The following is a 19,450-nucleotide window of genomic DNA, read 5'->3' as shown; positions in this document are numbered from 1 at the left end:
TTGTTATCAAGAAAAATGGCTCCGTTTGCTTGTATGTGTATACATGTGCATATATTTACACGCATGCATATGTACACACATGTATACACACATATACTTATGTATGTCCTCAATTCTTTTTCATTTTCTTGATTTCATAATAAAATCCATGATTGTATGGTAAACTATTGAATTATTTTAATTGTGGCAGTAGTTTTCCACTTTATAATTAGGAAGGAACTCAGACTCAGTCTCCTGTATCTGTTGAGGGAACTCTTTAGAACCAAAAGGATATCATTATTGTATGTATGTTGTGCAGAATTTCCATAGCATTTATCTCATAATCAGATAGAAAATTTTTAATGTTAGTTTAATTGGTTTCTTTCAAGAAATAAAATGAAATTATTAATTAACTGGATTGAAATACCTATGCCAACTTAATATACCTTGCCTATCCTTCTGTCTGTAAAATATTTCTTTTAATTTATAATATGGTAAATATCTAACAGACATATTTCTATAAGCAAACATTCCTTGGGGTTCTTACCAAATATAAGTTAGAAGGACCCTGAGACCAAAAAGTTCGAGAACTACTGTGCCAGCCGAGTAAATTTAGACAGATCCTATTTTGAAATAACATTTTAAGAATAATTCATGGTAGTATGCTTAACTATACAACATTTTTTCATATTCTCTTTTAGGTTTATTTTCTGCTCTAGATACTCATTCAAGTTTGGGTGTTATTTCTTATGGTGTTTCCATGACAACTTTGGAAGATGTATTCTTAAAGCTAGAAGTTGAAGCAGAAATTGACCAAGCAGGTAAAAACAAAAGTAGCAAAGCATTTTAAGCATTGAACCAGACAGATGGCAAGTAAGACAAGTAGTTATATATGCAGGTGAAATTTGTTTTGGGGAAGAAAGGGCTGAAACAAACAGGTAAAGAAGTAATTGAGATCTTTACTAATAGTGGTAAGAGTTATGAAGGAAATAACGGGGTGGTCTTGGGAAGCGGATAACTCAGATTGTGTCTTCAAGGAGGACTTCTTTGAGATGAAACTTGAACTAAGACTTAGCAGGCAGGAAAAATCCAGGTGAAGATTTTATTGCGGAGCCTGCCAGGCCAAGGGAGCTGCTCCCACAGTGGGATTCCCTGAGGGAGAAGCTGAATGTCTTTGATGACTCAAAAGAACACCAGAGGTGGAGTTCAGTGGGCCAGGAATGTTGGGGGGTAGGCCAGGGGCCAGGGCATGTCTGAACATCTGGAAAAGAATTTGGGTTCTTTTTTTTCATGCAGTGTGAAGCTTTCGGAGAATTTTAAAGCAAAGGAGTCAGTGATCATTGTAGAATGATGAGTGGATTATAAAGGAAGCGTGGAAGCAGGAAGACCAGTTAGAAAACCTCGCTTGAACCAGGATGGTAGTGAAACTAGAGAAACATGAACAGGTTTGGGTTGCATTAGTGATACTGGTGATGACTTGCCGATGGGTTAAGTGTTAGGAGTTGGGGAAAGGGAAGAATCAAGAATAATTTCTAGCTTTTGGCTTTAGAACTGGGAATGGAATTTCCATTTCCTGAGAAAGAGGAAGGAGCAGGTTTGTGGAAAGAGGGGATTTAGGCATGACTGTTGGCTTTATGATTTGCGATGCTGACTGGAAGACATACAAGTGGAGACGGCTAGTGGGCAGCTGGGGTAACATACTTGGAGCGAAGTGACAATGAGGCGCCAACTGCTGTGAAGACCAAGGTGAGACCAGAAGAGATGTTTCTGGTAAAAGAGAAGACCCTGAGGGATTTGGGCGTGTGGAAGCCAGCGGTAACCTTGACGAGAGCCATTTCCATGGTATGGTAAAGATCAAAGCGGAACCTGTGAGAATGTGAGTCGAGGGACCTTGTAGTGATTGACGTGACAAGGTGGGGGCATGGAAGGTCAGGGGAGAGACGGAACAACGATGGTTCCCTCAGACATGGAGACAATAGAAACATCAAGTTTATGAGGAGGATATAACACCAGATTATAGTCAGAGGGAAAGTTCACAGGAAAATTTTGGATCTTACACAGTTGGAGAGATAACAAGAACTTAAATTTGGGCATACGTCCAGTTTGGTGAAATTGAGTAGAGACAAAGGTAGGCGGATAGAGGAAGGACGGGAGGTTAGAAGCCAGGATGTAGAACGCATTGTCAGTGAATGGGTTTGTGATAATTAGGGTAACGGGAGTGAATTAAGTGTACACGTGGTGCTTGCACATAAGGGTGTTAAGATATATGGAGTAATTTCTAGAAGTGCTTGAGCAGTGAGAATAAAGCTGAGAAGGGTGTGCTCTATTTAGGCACTCCTGTTTTTTTGCGTAGTACCTTTTTAAGTCCACCACAAAAAAATAAATCCCGACATCAGCTTGCCTTTAGTTTGGCCGATTATAATTGTTTTATTTTTAAGTGTTGGTATATATTGAATTCACAGAAGGTGAACTGGTGCTTACCGAATGCCATGGTTGTGATACACAGTAGTGAGCACCTGTTTTTAGTTTGATTAGGTCACTGTATTGGGGGAAGACAGCGATTAGGCGTGTTCATCTCATTAAGTCACTCATCCGAACTGTTGGGCTGGTAGGATGCCGGAACCGCCAGGCTGTATGTAAATATTATCTTATGCATTATTTCACTGCACTCTTAAAATTTTTAAAGTTTACTCATTTTTTAATTTAGCCTAAGTCTAAGAAGTCATCTCTGTGGCTCTTATACTGAAGCCAATTTTCATCTCAATTTTTTTTTTAATCTGTTTGAAGTTAAATCACTATTATAAAAATAACATCTTGATTTCTATTCGTCATTGGTTAGTTTTGTCTGTTTTTGGCCTAATAGAATCACTCATAGCACGTCTCTTTTGTGTTTGATTTCTTTTACTTAATAGTAAGATTCATACTACTGTACTTGGACAGTTGTTTGTTTACTTTCATTGTTTTATACTATTTTAATACAGGAATATTTCACAGTGTATTTATTCATCACCTGTTGATAGCCTTTTGGGTTCTTCCCACTTTATGGCTATTTTGGATAGGGTGCTACTTAAGGATATTCTTCTACATGTGTTTTGGTGAATGTATATACATATCTCTGTTTGGTGTATACCTAGTGGAATTTTCTGGGTTGTAAGCTTTGCATCTATTCAGTTTTAATAATATTGCCAAAGTATATGAGCATTCCATTTGACCTACATCACTGCCATAGGTGTGCTTCTTTGTTTATTTACTCATTTTTTTTATATTTTATTGAATGTATTGGGGTCACATTGCTTAATAAAATTATATAGGTTTCGGGTATACAGCTCTATAACACGTCATCTGTGTGTTGTATTGTGTGTTCACCACCCTGAGTCAGGCCTCCTTCCATCACCATTTCTCCCCCGCGTGTGTGTCTTTAAAACTTACCTGCTTCAGAAAGATTTTCATCTTTTTAAGGAATGTATCATAATATTCTATCTTTTTATATTGTTTTGGTCACTAGATTATAGTGTATTTACTCAGCAGCCACCCGAGGAAGAGATGGATTCAAAATGTTTTGATGAAATGGAGCAGAGCTTACTCATTCTTTCTGAGACCAAGGCTTCTCTCGTGAGCACCATGAGCCTTTGGAAACAGCAGGTGTTTACGATAGCAAAGTTTCATCTTCTCACCTTGAAACGTGAAAGTAAATCAATAAGATCAGTGTAAGTATATCACTCTTATGCCTGATGATGGATCTTTTTTTTTAAGGATACAATTGGGTTTTCCATCTTAATTTTTAAAATGTAGACATATATAAATAAGTTTTGTGGTTTTGAAAGATTAAAGCCATAATTTCATATATCAGTGGAAAAAATAGGCTAATGGTAATTTCTTTAAATACCCTTAGAGCCTTACCTTACCTTTTAAAAGAAAACTAGTATCTTTTGTCTATAAAATGAGGGAGTGACAAATAATATCCCCTAATTGTGTAAAATTTTTAAATTACTGCCACTGTATTTAAATTTTATTCTGTACTCATATTTTTCGCAATTATTTTGCATCTGTTACTAATATTTATTAGTAAACAGGAAGAATACATTTTATCCCCATTTATTAGATGAAGAAACTGAAATATAAAGGAGGCTGTATAGCTGGTAGAACTGGGACTAAATGGCATCCTTTTCACTTAGCTTTCCCTTTCTCAGTTAGGCTCCCAGAGGGCGCTAGACATTGAGTTATTTGGAAACACTATTAAGGACTTTCATACACCGTAGACCTAGCTTGTTAGAGCCAAAACGGCAGTAGAAATGAAACTTAACCAAGAATAAGAGTTTTGTTATGTGTTTGAAATAGGCTGAATTCACTTACTTCTTTGTCCAGATCATTCAGTATCAAATAAATATCTGATGTGTTTTCTGTCAGCATCACTGAAAGAAAAATCTATATTTAAGGTGATATGTTTCAGTTTGTTTATTCGAACACTTCTCTCATGTTCCCTGAACAACAGTAGAAGTATCTTAGTTAGCTTGGGCTTCCATAATAAAATAATATGGACTGAGTGAGCAGGACTTTATCTTGTCAGAGTTCTAGAGGCTGGAAGTCGGGTTCAGGTAGCAGCGTGGTCCGGCCTGGTGAGGGCTCCCCTTTCTGGCGTGCACATAGGCCACCGTCTTGCGGCGTAGCTCACCTGAACTCTGCGCACCTGCAGAGACAGAGAGGTCCGCACCTTCCCGACCTCATCTAACCTGATATCTCCCAAAGGCCTCATTTCCAAATACTATCACATTGGGCGTTAGGGCCTCAGTGTATGAATTTGGGGGGAGGGTGGCACATTCAGTTCGTAACCTAAAGTGTTCTGTAGTCAAATATGCATTTGAGATATTTCTTATATTTCCTTCTTAAAGAGATGTTCATCAGCATAATAAAAACACATGAGAGGTTCTATGGTAAAGAAATTACTTCAGCTTTATTTAACCTGAAGCTTCCAAATTTGTTTTTTTTGGTTTTGTTTTGAATGATGCAGGAAAATCAGTTTCTTTAGGAAAAATAGCATTAAAATAAAGCAAAAACGTGATTACAAACACAGGACACTTGAAGCCCAGAGCTACAATACATCTTTCTATTATTTCATTAAAATAGGATACGAAAAGCAAACTTCCCCCTATACTTCCTTTTTCTTTCTGATTATCATACCCCCTCCCTTAGTCTGCAGAGCAGCAGGTGCATTGTAACTCTTCTTGGGAACCCTACTGCATTGGTCCTGCCTGAAATCTGTCTACCTCCAGGGTCACATTTCACCATCTCTAATGCTCTCAAAAATTCACTCTGTAGAAAGACAGACATCAGAAAGAAAGTCGTTAGCGAGACTCGGCCCCTCGTCGGACAAGGGACAAGAGTGAGGCTGTGCGCGGGCTGGGAGGGGGCCATCCTACTCTTCCCTCTGGACTCCTCGCACTTCCCTAGAGACGCACTGGTCTTGGATCCAAATCTTAACATTCAAATGTTTTCTAATCATGAATTTTTTAACCTAAAACATCCATTGTCATGGAACTAGAGTTTCATGCAGTATGCTTTTGGAAATGCTGATTTAGGCATATTTACAACAACTTAGGAAGGATGTTTTTTAAATGACAGGGTTTCTGAAAATGATAAAATGTTTAAGTGTGATAAACCAGGCTCTCCCTGCACCCGCTTGTGACACGTATCACATATAACATGGAACTTCTTCGTTCGATAGGATGGAAGGATGACTGCCTTCCAGAGAGAAGGGCATTTTGAACAGGTAGTAGAATTGCATAGTGGGTCAGCTGCAAGTGATGATCTTATAACTGACTCTAGTGTAGCTTCTTTGCGGTTCGGATGAAATGTCAAAGATCAGTCATTCGGAGTTTCACTGTATTTTTATTTTCTTGTATCTAAAATATGTTTGTATCCTGCATTTTCTAAACTATAAGGACAGTAATTAGTTAAAATAGAGATGGGGCAAGAAATATGGTAGTTTCTTCAGGAGAAGAAACTTTGACATAATGCCTAGTTCTTTAAAAGTTCTAACGGTGTGTTTACATACCCTATAAAAATTCAGGGTAATGCTGATCTAAAATACACTTCTGTAACTTTTAATTTTGTCATTAAATATTAAATTCCTGTTGAATGTTGTCATGAGATCATTTTGGACAGATTTAGAAATGCTACTTGCAAGTGCTATTTTATCCATGTTTTTTCCTTTAATTTTAAAAAAAATGAGTACTTTTTATTGTCATGTAAAGGAAGGTTTTAAAAGTAAGTTTATATATTAATTCTTCTTGAGCTGTATAATCTTTTTTTTTTTTTTTTTTCCTTTCAGGTTGCTTCTGATTTTTACTTTTTTTGCAGTGCAGATTTTTATGTTTTTGGTACATCGCTCTTTTAAAAATGCTGTGGTTCCCCTCAAACTTGTTCCAGACTTATATTTCCTAAAACCTGGAGATAAACCTCATAAATATAAAACAAGTCTGCTTCTTCAAAATTCTACTGGTGAGAGAGTGTGAAGGTGTGTGAGTGTGCGCTGGCCGGGGTGCGGGGGCAAGTGCAGGTCCGAGATACGGATTTTAGAAATGTGTGTAAGTCAAAGGCACGTTCTGTCTGCACAAACCTAGATGTAATAAAAGTCATTATTAAGGCTGAGCCGTATATTACAGCAGTGAGATTTTGGTTCAAGTAGAGATGATAGTTTTTAAGAATATTCTAATTTATACTGCTTTTGATCGTAGTTTCCTTGTTTAATAGTAGCGGATTATTCTCATAGCGGCGTGTTTCACTCAGAGTTTAGGATGGGCGAAATAAACTTCAGATGTTGAAAAAGCTTACTTTAGAGTTACTGCGGGTCACTTTTGTGCAGTATGACCAAAATTTTCAAGCGCTATCTGGAAAACTAGAATTAAGAATCAGCGCCTTTGGTGTAAATGTTTATAATAAAACACATGATATTTGTATTGGCTAGTTTTTATTTGCTGTTGATTATTCTTATTACATAATTGTCAAATATGAAAAAAACACATGGCCTGAGCAATGAGCAGAACAAATTTTAAAAAACTGAGCAAAGATTCTGCTTGTCAAAGTAATACAACCTAATGCAGTCTTTTATTCATACATGATCAGTTATTCCTTCAACATCTCCCATCCGCAAAGGCAGTTTGTACAATATTCCCAGGGCGCTTGAAGGAAAAGTCGAAATTAGCCAACTGGGAAACTTACTGCAAAACCATAGGCTCTTCATTTGCTTATCTTGCCGAAATATGTTAAAAGTTGAATTTCACACAACCGTTTCTGTCCTCCCAGACTTTGGGGTTTAACATCTCCTAGCACTTCACTTGTATTTTACTGTCTTTCCTTTTGATTCACACTGTTCACTGAAGAGCTTTGCCTAGTGTTAAAATAATCATCGTTGCAGATGATTATAAGTTACTCTTAATATCTGGCTCTCAGTTTATTATACGACTTTTATTCTTTTGGAGGAAAATGCATTTAGTGATAGAAAACTACTTTTGAATAGGAAATGTTATGTTTTGCAATTTTTTTTCTCTTATAAGAATTCTTGTTTAGGGTTTTAATATACATTTCATGTTACTAAAATATAGTACTGCATGGAGCCTTGTACTCTGATATTGTGATATTTCTTATGTATTTGGGGAATTATATATGTATCTCAAATCTTTCTGCTTTGAGTTCACTCTGAACTAATCTGCAGAAATTCTAGTATTTTCAACGTTTTGTCCCTTCTGTTATATTTTAGTGTTTCAGGAGTTGCTTACATATGTGTCCCATACTTTTTTTAGGCCTTATTTTTGGTCCTAAATGAAGCCATGTTTTCTTAAGGAATCAGTGGCTTCTGTGTATACATTGGCTGGTATCTTACCTCCTTACAAAGCTTTCTGTGTCATAGGTGACACAGTTCCTTTAGTTATAATCTCTCTCTTCTCAAGAGTACAGAGCCACTCAGGCAGGCTGGGGGTGGGAGAGCAATCCAGACACAAGGTTAGGAATGAATGTAGCATCACCAAGGTCACTGTTCTGACACTCAGGGCCTGTGCTGAACCTGATCCACCTGCCCTACTGCTTAGTTACAGATAGTGTTTCCCTTTGGTTGGTTTCAGTTTTTTCATTCACATCCATCCTCCCTTGAATCCTGGCTTTTGTGATAATGAACTAGTTTCATTCATCAGGCATGCTGGTATGAATTTAACCCTTGGAGTGCCATGCGTAATTTGAAATTTGGAACAACATGAGAAAAAATTATATCAGTATATAACCTGAGGTACAAAAAGAGAGACCAAAACATAAAGTACGAATTATCCCACTGTTACTTACATTTATAGCCATTGAGAAAGTCGCTGGGAGTGACGCTGGCACTTTGGGAAAATTTGTCAGCATCGCCCACAGCGACACTGGCACTCGAAGAGTTAAACCTTAGACGGGATTCAGAGTTTTCCCTTTGGGTCCAGGCAATTTAGAGAATGTCGATGGAGACCTGATGATTATGTGTTTTAATATTTTAAGGCAGTTAATGCAGTCAACATTTATACAACTTATTTGTTCAGAGCACACAAAAATCCTTTAAGGGGTGATGTTACGTAACTTCGTACCGTGACTTCCACCTCCCTGAGGCTGAAGGTAATCTTGTTACATAAAATTGCCAGATAGATTTTTATTGTCCCCATTTAATCAGGTTTCGGGAGTGACAGATAGAATCCCCGTGTGAGTAAGAGTTGCAGCAGCAGGAGCAGCCGCAGCTGAAGTTTTCGCCGCTGCTGTCTCAGGTTCTGCTCTGCAGCCAGGGTACGTGTGGACTTGGAGTCGAACCCAGGCTGACCGGCTCCAGAGCCTGTGTTCTTAGTCATGTCTTAGCCGATGAAGAGAAAATACTTTTTTAAAGAGAGAGAGAGAGAGCCTTTCCAATGTTATTAAAAGCCTGTATATGTTTCTCATTTGAACTGATTCTTTATTATTTGCTTATTTTCTAATACCAGACTCAGATATCAGTGATCTTATTAGCTTTTTCACAAACCAGAACATAATGGTGACGATGTTTAATGACAGTGACTATGTATCTGCTGCTCCCCATAGTGCAGCTTTAAATGTGATGCATTCAGAAAAGGTAAGAGTAACGTACACAAATGAATATCCATTTGAAAGTTATGAAAGATTAAGCTGTTTCTTCTAAAATTAATCGTTTGCTGATTTGGCTCCATTAGTTGCAAATTAGAATTTACGTTTGGAAATAGTAATATTTGTAATATATTTGATGCCCTGATGGATTACCAATAAATAAAGCTTAAAGGAATTCTATGTTATATTTTTACTTAAAATACTAAACTATCTGTAGATTCCAAACCGGGGTGTCTTTATCGTTGAGTATTGTTTCTATGATTTGCTGACTAGCTTTCAGTATAGCTACTGAGATTTAGCCTAGTGGGTGAGAAAACCTTGGTACCTAGCGACAGTATATTTATTTGTTTATATTTATGTATGGTGTATAATAAGTCTCTCTTTTCTAAATTGTAGGACTATGTTTTTACAGCTGTTTTCAACAGTACTATGGTTTATTCTTTACCTGTATTGATGAATATCATTAGTAACTACTACCTTTACCATTTAAATGTGACTGAAAGCATCCAGGTCTGGAACACCCCATTCTTTCAAGTAAGCAAACCTAAAATGTGTGTGTGTATAAAATAAGTATTAAAAGCCAAACAAATGATAATAACAAAACGTGAAGAAGCTCATCTTCTGGCCTCTCCTAGTCATCTTAAAACTTGAGTTGGGGATGGTTTACATCTGTGTTTAGGAGTCCCCGTATTAATCTGCTTCAGGATCAAAGAGGTGTTCTGTGTTCGTACCGACATTTCTGTAAGGTATAAGTGTTTTTTCTGTTAATCACAGAAAAGTTAAGATAATTTGAAAATAAATATTGTTGGTTTAAAATCTGGAAACTGGGGATTTAAAAGAACCTTGAAAAATCACCCAGACAGTTATCTTCTTCTAGGTAGTACTGTTGGTTATAAGTATGAAAATTAACTTGTTTCTAGAAAAATACTCAACATTTTTCTCTCAATTCTTGTTTTATGTTTTTATATATTGAAAAATAAATGGATAAATATCTTTCTGTAATAGCATGTTATGTTCTTTATTGCTATATTGTTTTTAACAGTTTGTGGAGATGTACATCATATACCATCTGATTTACCCATTTACAATGTACAGCTCAGTTGTTTTTATTACATTTCTAGAGTTCTCTAACCATCGCCACAATCAGATTTATATTCATCACCCCCCCAAGAATACTCTGTACCTATTGGTTACTCACTCCGCATTTCCCCCACCTCCACCCCCAGCTCACCAGTAGCTTCCTTTTTGTTTTATGACTACGTGATCTTCATCCAAAATGTTTTCTAGTTGGCTGTAATCTTTTGCCATCTTTAAATGGGAATCACATCAAAGATTAATGTAGTCTTCTTCTTGTTCCAGTTTTACATAGATATGGGGACAAAGTAATATTGAATTTACATTTTAAATAAGTTCCTTGGCACCAGGGCACAGAGGGATTTCTGTGAGGAGAATTGTGGTGGAAGAAAGACAGTTAAAGAAATTAAATCAAACATTCTTTTACTAAATGGCTTAGATGAGAGGCAATGACAAGTGGGAGAGTTAATTCAGGGGCAGTGACAACAATGACAGAGGGAGACAGATGTGAAAGGCGTATATGGCCTGCTCATCACTGTTGGATTTGTGAGGTGAGAAGAAGAAAGGAGTCTTTTATTTCCTATAATTGGGGGTAATGTGGTGCCTGGTAGTGTCATTTACCAATTGAGGGAGTGTGGGCGGGAGAGAGATTTTTGTGTCTTTTGGTCAAACAGCCACACTACTTTCAGTTCTGCGTCTACTGAGTTGCTCCAGCATTTGTGCCTGATGGGCATTTAAGAGGCATTTGGGTTATAAATCTGGAGCGATGTCTAGATAGGAGATAAGTACTTGTGAGTCACCAGGGCTTGGTCGATGCTGAAATCATCGAAGCTGTGGATCATCCCTTCTTATTTTTTTATTGTGAAATATTTCAAGCCTATAGAAAATAAACAACCATGTGTCTGCTGCTGGACTGTTTCAGATGTCAATATCTTGTTATGTTTTTAATTTTTTAAATATCAAAGGTACGTTTGAAATCCCCAGTGTACCTTTACCCAATCTCATTTTCTTCTCCAACTCCACAGAGTAACCACAACTCAAAATGTATGATTTTCTACCTGTTTTTATGATGTTACTACATTTGTTTGTGTCCATAACTGTTCCAAAAGATCTCGCAACCTTCATTTTCTCTCAAACACTCATATATTTTTAAAAACTGGAGGGAAAGAAATGAGACTTTCGAAAGCTCACTACTCATAGATGTGATCGTATTAATGGTCCACATTTTTTTTAATTCATCAGATTCTGTGTGATTAAATCCAATTGTAGTCTCGTTCATCTTCACTTCTTACACCCATTAGCTTACATATTTGTTGGTTCTATCCACTGTAATGTGCCAGTTTGGGGAAAATTCCGCAGTATCATATGGCATGAATGAAGGAGGCCAGGGCGCACAAGTGGCACTGTTTCCACATAGTCCCATGAAGGGGCGTGTCAGGGCCCGAGTGTCTGCTGGACACTGTGGGTTACATTCTAGCGCAGGGTGTTCTCCCTGCCCCGTGGGCCTATTTTCTTACAGAACAAGGATAACAAAATGACCTTGTTTGGGGCAGGGGGGGGGGGTAACAGAGTGCCCTTGGTTCTTAGTTGTTTGCATTTGGGTGCCAGCTGTTTACAGAGTTATTTGGAAGAGGTTGCTGTCTGCACCTGGGCCCATGGGGCAGCTAGGGACTCTGGGGCCCGGGGGAGCTATAGTTCCCCCTGCTTGGGAGAAGCAGCTCCGGGTTCCTGGGGCCCTTTGAAGAGAAGTAGGGCCCCAAGATCCCAGCTGCCTTCTAGTCCAGTCGACCTGAGGAAGGCACCAAAAGTCATTCTGAGGCGGTCATGTTCACTGATAGGACCCCCGGTGGATATGCTCACTACTTTTCATGCAGTTATTACCATAAGTGGTGAAGCTTCATTTATATGCCATGGTCAGTGTTGTAGATTAGAAAACGGAAGGACAGTGATTTGTGCAGGACCTTACAGCTGTGAGTAAGTGACCAAGCTGGTACTGCAGCTCACGCCTGTTTAGTCTCTGCCTAGGATGGTTTTGGCAGTCCTTTAGGAAGTGCTCTCAGTGGTGGGCACATGCTGCAGTGTACAGATCATCTATCAGAGCATGTCATGGACACGCGAAGCCTATATGCCCCTGTCAGCCCATGTCACCCTAATAAAGTTAATACAAAAGAAGAAAAAAAATCCTAAGATGCTGTCAAGTTCTGTTTCTTATTATGTGATTCTTTTTTAGGAAATTACAGACATAGTTTTTAAAATCGAGCTGTATTTTCAAGCAACTTTACTTGGAATCATTGTTACTACAATGCCACCTTACTTTGCCATGGAAAATGCGGAGAATCATAAGGTAATGACTCGGTTAGAAAATTGCAGGGATAGTTTGCTAATAAGAATACCCTATTTGTACGAATGCAAGACTTATGTGTAATTATTATTTCAGGAGTAAGCAAATGGAGTATAATATATTTATTATTTCTTATAGTGTAATAATACAGGGTGGGACAAAGTAGGCTTATGGCCGTGAGTATGAGAAACAGTTTATTCTTGTATTTATTGTTATTTTTCCTATGAACAACTGGAAAGCTACCTTCACCCTTCACCTTGTAGTAATAACTGTCATTTCTACTCAAATCATCCTTGCCCTCTTCTTCAGAAGTTACATCCTTTAGTCCTTAAAACACGGTGAGGTAAGTTTCACGTCGCCTCCTCTGTAGGTCAGGAAACAAGAGGGTGGGAGTGTTCATACCACGTGTCCAGGTCGACTCATCGTGTTTGAGTCGTGATCAGAGCGGACTGGGACCCTTACGTTCTTAGTCAGTACACTGCCCTCTGGTCTTTAACGGGATGCAGCGATTGCGTCAGGCACTCGGTGACGTTAGGCAAAGAAGAAGAGAAAAAAAAAGGTGGAAAATGATTGTCATCACCAGGGCCGAGGCTAAGTTGCAATGTGTACAAAGGTTTTTTATTATTCTTTCACCTTTTTCTGTCTCTTTCTCTTTTTAATCTCCTCCAGCCAAGCAGATGCAGGTGATCTTACCCAGTTTGACAGTTCAGAGGCTTCCCCTCTTCCACTCTGCTGAGGCTGTCTTTCTTCTCTAAAAAAAATTCTCATTTGTGTCCATTCTTTCTTAGTTCAGTGGAAGCAAATGTGTCTAAATTGATTTACACAATGTGATTAGTAGTGAGGTTAAGCCTCATTTAAAAGGAATACATGGGTCTCAGGAGATATTTTTAAAATATACTCAATTTTTCTGTTATACATATTCATTGTACTAATTTAGAAAATATAGAAAAGTATAAAGAAAATTAAAATTACCCATAATCCTCACCACTCAAAGATAAAACTGGACAGTTGCATTTTTCTCTTTTGTGTTTCCATTTAAATGGTTTTTAATTCAAACTTATATTTTGAGGTAACTGTAGATTTATATTAGGTTGTAAAAATAATATGGGGCAACCCTACATACCCCCTACATACCCTTATTCACTTTACCCCCATAAAAACATCTTGCAGAACCAGTACAATAGGAAACCAGGGTATCGGTATCAAGAGACAGACCAGCATGGTCACCATGAAGGTCCCTTCTGTTGCCCTTTTCACTCCCCCTGCCCCTCCCACCCTCTCCCTGACCTCAGGAAGTCACTAGTCTGCTCTTCATGTCTGTAATTTTGATGTTTCAAAAATGGTCAAATGGAATCACAGCATATTTTCTTTTGAGACTGGCTGTTGTCACGCAGCATAATTCCCTGGAGATCCCTCCAATTTGCTTGTCTCAGTACTTCATTCCTTTCTTGCTCGTTAGTAGGTCATGGTGTGGATTTGGATTGTTTTTGACTATTCAGAATTAAATTGCTGTGAACACTTGCCTCCAGCTTTTTGTGTGAATGTAAGTTTTAATGCCTCTGGGATAAATGCCCAAGAGTACAAGCTGTGAGGTGACTGAAAGTTTAGTTTTGTAAAAACTTGTCAAACTATTTTTGAGAACGGATATACTGTTTGACACTCCCACCAGCATTGTACAAATAACAAAAGCATTCGCTTGGAATATCGAAAGCAATTGTATTTGACCTGGTTTATGTTTTTATACTTACATTGGAATTTGTATTTTTATTTTTATAGTTCAGTGAACATAAAAGTTGTCCCTATTTTTAAAATCATTTCTCTTCTTAACTCTGTATTCCATGATTCCCTTGCCTTACGCTATGGCTGATTCTTTCATATAATAACTTGATTGTTAGGAGTGATGTTTTTATAGATGACAAATCAGCTGAATAAAAATGTTAGAAATTTGGATTTGTAAAAGGTATTTTAAATTTTATATTAAGTAATGAGAGAGCATTAGAGTGTTAGAAAAACTGTCATCATATAAGTTACTCTTAGTATTCATGAAAATGCTATTTACTTGTGGTAGCAATAACAGCTTACATTTATGCACTACACGAGAGTATATGAAAAGCTTTTAAATGCATCATCTGTACATACGCTGAAAGCCTTATGTAAACCCAAAGGGGACTTGTCAGTTTATTCGTGTTTTTGAGAAAGGTCCATTTTTAAAAGTGAGAGTCCTTTTTTGTTTAAAACACACCTTTCTATCTATTTCCACATAGTTTCACAAGCAATCATGTTTTTACTTCTGTGACATGGCATCACTGCTATAACCCCAATGACCTTCCGTTTTATCTTAGTTTTGTGTTTCTTAGCAGCACTGCTGTAATCTGGTTCTGAAAAGTTTCCTGAAATTGTTACATCTCAGAAATAATGATCTTAGTTAAACGCTAAGTGGAATCTATATTCAACTGTAATGAGGGCTTTTATTACCTATATCCCTGGAATATAAACTTTTGTTGTTGATATAAAAATTAAGAGTTCTACAGTAATTTGCTAGAGTTTTTTTGTTTGCAAATCATTTAAAAGTATAATCAAACTTTTTCCTTTTTTTAATTTTTAGATCAAAGCTTATACTCAACTTAAACTTTCAGGTCTTTTGCCGTCTGCATATTGGATTGGACAAGCTATTATTGACATCCCCTTATTTTTTGCTGTTCTTATTTTGATGTTAGGAAGTTTATTTGCATTTCATTATGGATTATATTTTTATCCTGTAAAGTTCCTTTCTGTGGTAAGTTAACATCAGTTGTACTCATTCTATTTATAAATAAAATGCTACTTTAAAAAAATGAGTCTTTAGAAATGTGACAATTGGCTGGTTGAGTACTTTGGATATTAATTTTTTTCATAGAAAATAAAACCAATTTCTACTTAATTATTGTATTGGGTTGGCCAAAAAGTTCATTCGTTGTTTTTTTTCCCCCTGTAAGATGGCCCTAGTAGTGTTTAGTTGTCTTTAACTTCATTTGAAACAATTTTCTTAGATTGTATTGTGACAGCTGTCATATCAGTGTGCATTTAAAGAAACATCAAAATTAGTGAATTTATTTGGAGCCATTTTAATATTGAAGGTGAAAGAAAACAAGCAATATATTCAGCATATTATACTTTATTATTTCAAGAAAGGTAAAAATGCAACTCAAACGCAAAAAAAAAGATGTGTGCAGTGTATGGAGAAGGTGCTGTGACTGATCCATGTGTCAAACATGCTCTGCGAAGCTTTGTGCTGGGGATTTCTCTCTGAACGGTGCTCCGCAGTCAGGTAGGCCCGTTGAAGTCAATAGGGATCAAATCAAGACAGTAATTGAGGACAGTCAGCGTGGTACTGTGTGGAAGGCAGCCGACCTACTCCAGTGTCCAAGTCGAGCATTGAAAATCGTCTGCACCAGCGTGGTTATGTTAATCATCTTGATGTTTGGGTTCCACATAAGTTTAGTGAAAAAAAAAAAAAAACCCTTGACCGATCCACAAGCGATTTTCTACTTGAACTTAACGAAAACGTTTTGTTTTGAAAACAAATCGTGATGGTGACGAAAAGTGGATACTTCACGATACTGTGGCCCAGAAGAGACCCTGGAGCAAGCGGAATGAACCACCACCAACCGCATCAAAGGCCGGTCTTCATCCAAAGGGAGATGCCGTGTAGGCGCTGGGATTGGAAGGGAGCGCCCTCCTTTGTGAGCTCCTTCCAGGAAACCAAACACTAGACGATTAATTCCAATGGGTGCTGCTCCCAGTCAGACCAGCCGAAAGCAGCTCTCCGCAAAAAGCGTCTGGAATTACTCAATAGAAAACGCGTCCTCTCCCAGCAGGAGAATACAAGACCACGTGTTTCTCTGATGACCAAGCAAAAACTGTTCCAACTTGGCTGGGAAGTTCTGATCCATCCACCGAATTCACCAGATAGTGCACCTTCTGATTTCCACTTATTTTGGTCTTTGCAAAATTCTCTTAATGGAACAAATATCAATTCCCTGGAAGACTTCAAAAGGTACCTGGAACAGTTCTTTGCTCAAAGCATTTTTAGGAGGGTCGAATTAGGGAGTTGCCTGAAAGATGGCAGAAGGTACTGGAACCAGGTGATAAATACATTGTTCAGTAACGTTGTTGGTGAAAATGAAAACTGTCTTTTATTTTTGCTTAACAACAGAACAAACTCTTTGGCCAGCCCAATAGATGATGCTTGAAACCAGTGCAATTTTAGCAATTTTTAAAGCAATAACTTAACAACCATTATGAAATAATTCCTTGAAACTGAAGCTGTCTTTCATGTAGACCACCTACTTCTGTGTAATTAGGAATACTGAAGCAGGCCTTTCTTAAAATGCCTTCCTTGTCCCTATGCCTGAAAATAATTTCACAAGGAACCTCTTTTGTTTCATAACTTAAAATATGATTTGAATACTAAGGAAGAGTATGATTTGCATTCATATTCACATGTAAGTAAATGACTGTTACTAGACCCTTTCATATGAATGGTTTCTATGAGGAAAACAGAGCTAAGTGAGGTCAGAGTAAACTTCTCTACTTTGCCAAAGATGATACTGACCTTACATATTAATTTCTGCTTTATAATTAAATAAGGATTTTTAAAATGTACAAAATGTATCAAGCGCTGTATATTAAAATGGTAACTAATAGTTCACTGAGAAAAAGATTTAATCAGCTTTATCTGTTTTTATAACACAATAAAAAATAGCATTTTACTTGGCAAAGAAAACTGTTCATTTTAAACTAATCATTCAAGATTGTGTTAATTAGTTAAAAGCATGAGTTTTATTGATTTAGGAGCAGTGTACATGGTAACTCCTCAAGTAATCACACTTTCAATTTTTGGAGTGATTTGTTGAGCAATGAAATTTGAAAAATAATTATTTCTTAATATTATAATATTACTGGTATTTTATAGGTATGCATTGCTAGTTATTCATATTTTTATATAAAATTACATATTTTTGTTTTACAGGTTTTTTGTCTTATTGGTTATGTTCCATCTGTTATTCTGTTTACCTATATTACTTCTTTCACTTTCAAAAAAATTTCAAACACCAAAGAAATTTGGTCATTTATCTATTCTATGGTAAGTCACACTTTATATTATTTCACTTCAGATTTTCATAGCAGTTTATTTGAGACTCTTTCATGTTTATACCAGAAAAAAAGTCATGAACTCTTTCAGGATAACACTCAAAAATGTTACCGTGTCTTTTCTCAGTGCAGGACTTAGGTAGACAGGGGGCAGCGTCTTATCGTCTGCATATTGGCCTTCTGCACCATCCCCTCCCTGAAGGGATGGTACGGAAAGCATTTAACGACTGCGTGGCAAGGGTGCCAGCCCAAGGCAGCGGGTACCAGCGTACGGGCACTTCCTGCTAAGTGTCCTCTCTGGTCCCATGTTTTACCTGAAGGTTGACAACATCGTTAATGCTGAGTATGAAATTTCTAAACACTCTTTCACTTGTTTTCTTTTTTTTTTTTCTTTAGACAGCGCTGGCTTGCATTGCAGTCGCCGAAATCACTTACTTTTTGGGATATACAGTTACAGTCATTCTCCATTACATCTTCTGCATCGCCGTTCCGATCTATCCACTTCTAGGCGCTCTGCTTTGTTTTGTAAAGGTAGGTCTATTCGGTGTTTTAATATTTAAAAAAGCATCAATAGTGCGTAATCTTGGAGATCTTAGTTCTTGTACTGAAAATAATTATTTTTTAAACCATCATGCTAGCCGCTACTACTTTGTTTAAATATCATTAATGAAGCCATTTAAAATCACTATGGAATCTTTTTGAGCAAGTTTTTAAATCTTAAAGTCTCATTACATGTTCTTTGATGCCCTAGATGGTATATGTACATAAATTATAAGTATGATCTGACTTCAGTTAGTATTTGGGGGAGTTTTTCAAGGACTAGCTAATGTCCTATAAAGGGATAAGAGAATAAAGTATAGAGATTTTTTTCAAAGAAAAAACTACAGATTAGTTTTATTTAGCCTGGCTAATTGAGAAAAATTTCCATGTGATTAAAAAAATTTAAGTGGCGATTGCTGATTAATTCTGTTCACTGCTCTCTTTACCCCCCTCTTCTTGGTCAGTTTAATATGTGTATTTTCTCTCCCATATTTTGGGGTGGAGAAGAATTTAAGTATAAATCATAGCTATTAATAGTAATAGCTAACTTTTTTGTATACGGAATACATGTTTGCTGAACAAAATGCACTTTTTTTCATTTTAATCCAAATAGTTCTATACATTGCAGCTGAAATAAAACTATTTCTCACATTTGTGACACCAAATGTGTGCTTTTTTTTTTCCCCCTCACATAAAGCAATACTTACATGAACTACCTGGAGTTAGCGTAGACCCCACTATTTAAGGGCTCAGTCCCATAAGACTGTCCCCGCCACTTCAGATGCCAATTACAAGTAGTGGGTCCCCTGTTACTTATCCTTCCGTTTGACTTGGCTGCAAACCCAGGGTTCCTATGACCCCTTCTCAGCTTCGATAATCTGCTGCATGGCTTACAGAACTCAAGAAGACACTCTTTCCTACCAGCTTATTATATGCACGTGAAGAGCCAGGTTAAGAGATGCATAGGGCAGAGTCCAGAAGGGTCCCAAGTGCAGGAGCTTCTGTCCCTGTGGAGTGTGGAGTGAGCCATTCCTTAGCATGTGGACACGTTCATCAACTCGAAAGCTCTTCCAACCATGTGTTTAGGGTTGTTACGAAAGTTCCATTCCTTCGGCAAGATGACTTAATCTCTGAACTCCTTTCCCCTCTCTAGTGGTCGGGGAGTGGATAGGGCCGGAAGTTCCAGTCTTTTCTAATCGCTTGGTTGGTTCCTCTGGCAATTAGCCCTCATCTTCCAACAGTCACCTTAGCTTT

At 37.5% G+C, this 19,450-nt stretch overlaps 1 protein-coding gene across 1 annotated transcript in view; it reads left to right on the top strand.

Annotated features, from left to right (window-relative positions):
- The window catches only part of ABCA5 (ATP binding cassette subfamily A member 5), a 61,006-nt gene that overhangs the window by 26,303 nt on the left and 15,253 nt on the right, over window positions 1-19,450 (top strand). The window contains exons 17-25 of the mRNA XM_090291264.1: window positions 681-800; window positions 3,485-3,686; window positions 6,308-6,477; window positions 8,970-9,097; window positions 9,505-9,642; window positions 12,413-12,526; window positions 15,129-15,299; window positions 17,535-17,648; window positions 18,053-18,187. Of these exons, the coding sequence (XP_090147390.1) occupies window positions 681-800; window positions 3,485-3,686; window positions 6,308-6,477; window positions 8,970-9,097; window positions 9,505-9,642; window positions 12,413-12,526; window positions 15,129-15,299; window positions 17,535-17,648; window positions 18,053-18,187 (1,292 nt within the window). The remainder of the gene's footprint in view (window positions 1-680; window positions 801-3,484; window positions 3,687-6,307; window positions 6,478-8,969; window positions 9,098-9,504; window positions 9,643-12,412; window positions 12,527-15,128; window positions 15,300-17,534; window positions 17,649-18,052; window positions 18,188-19,450) is intronic.

This window comes from Furipterus horrens, unplaced genomic scaffold (genome assembly GCF_987537825.1).
Source record: "Furipterus horrens unplaced genomic scaffold, mFurHor1.1.pri manual_scaffold_11, whole genome shotgun sequence".
In the NCBI taxonomy this organism is placed as follows: domain Eukaryota; kingdom Metazoa; phylum Chordata; class Mammalia; order Chiroptera; family Furipteridae; genus Furipterus; species Furipterus horrens.
The sequence above is the reverse complement of the archived record's forward strand: the minus strand, read 5'-3'. Positions and strand labels throughout refer to the sequence as shown.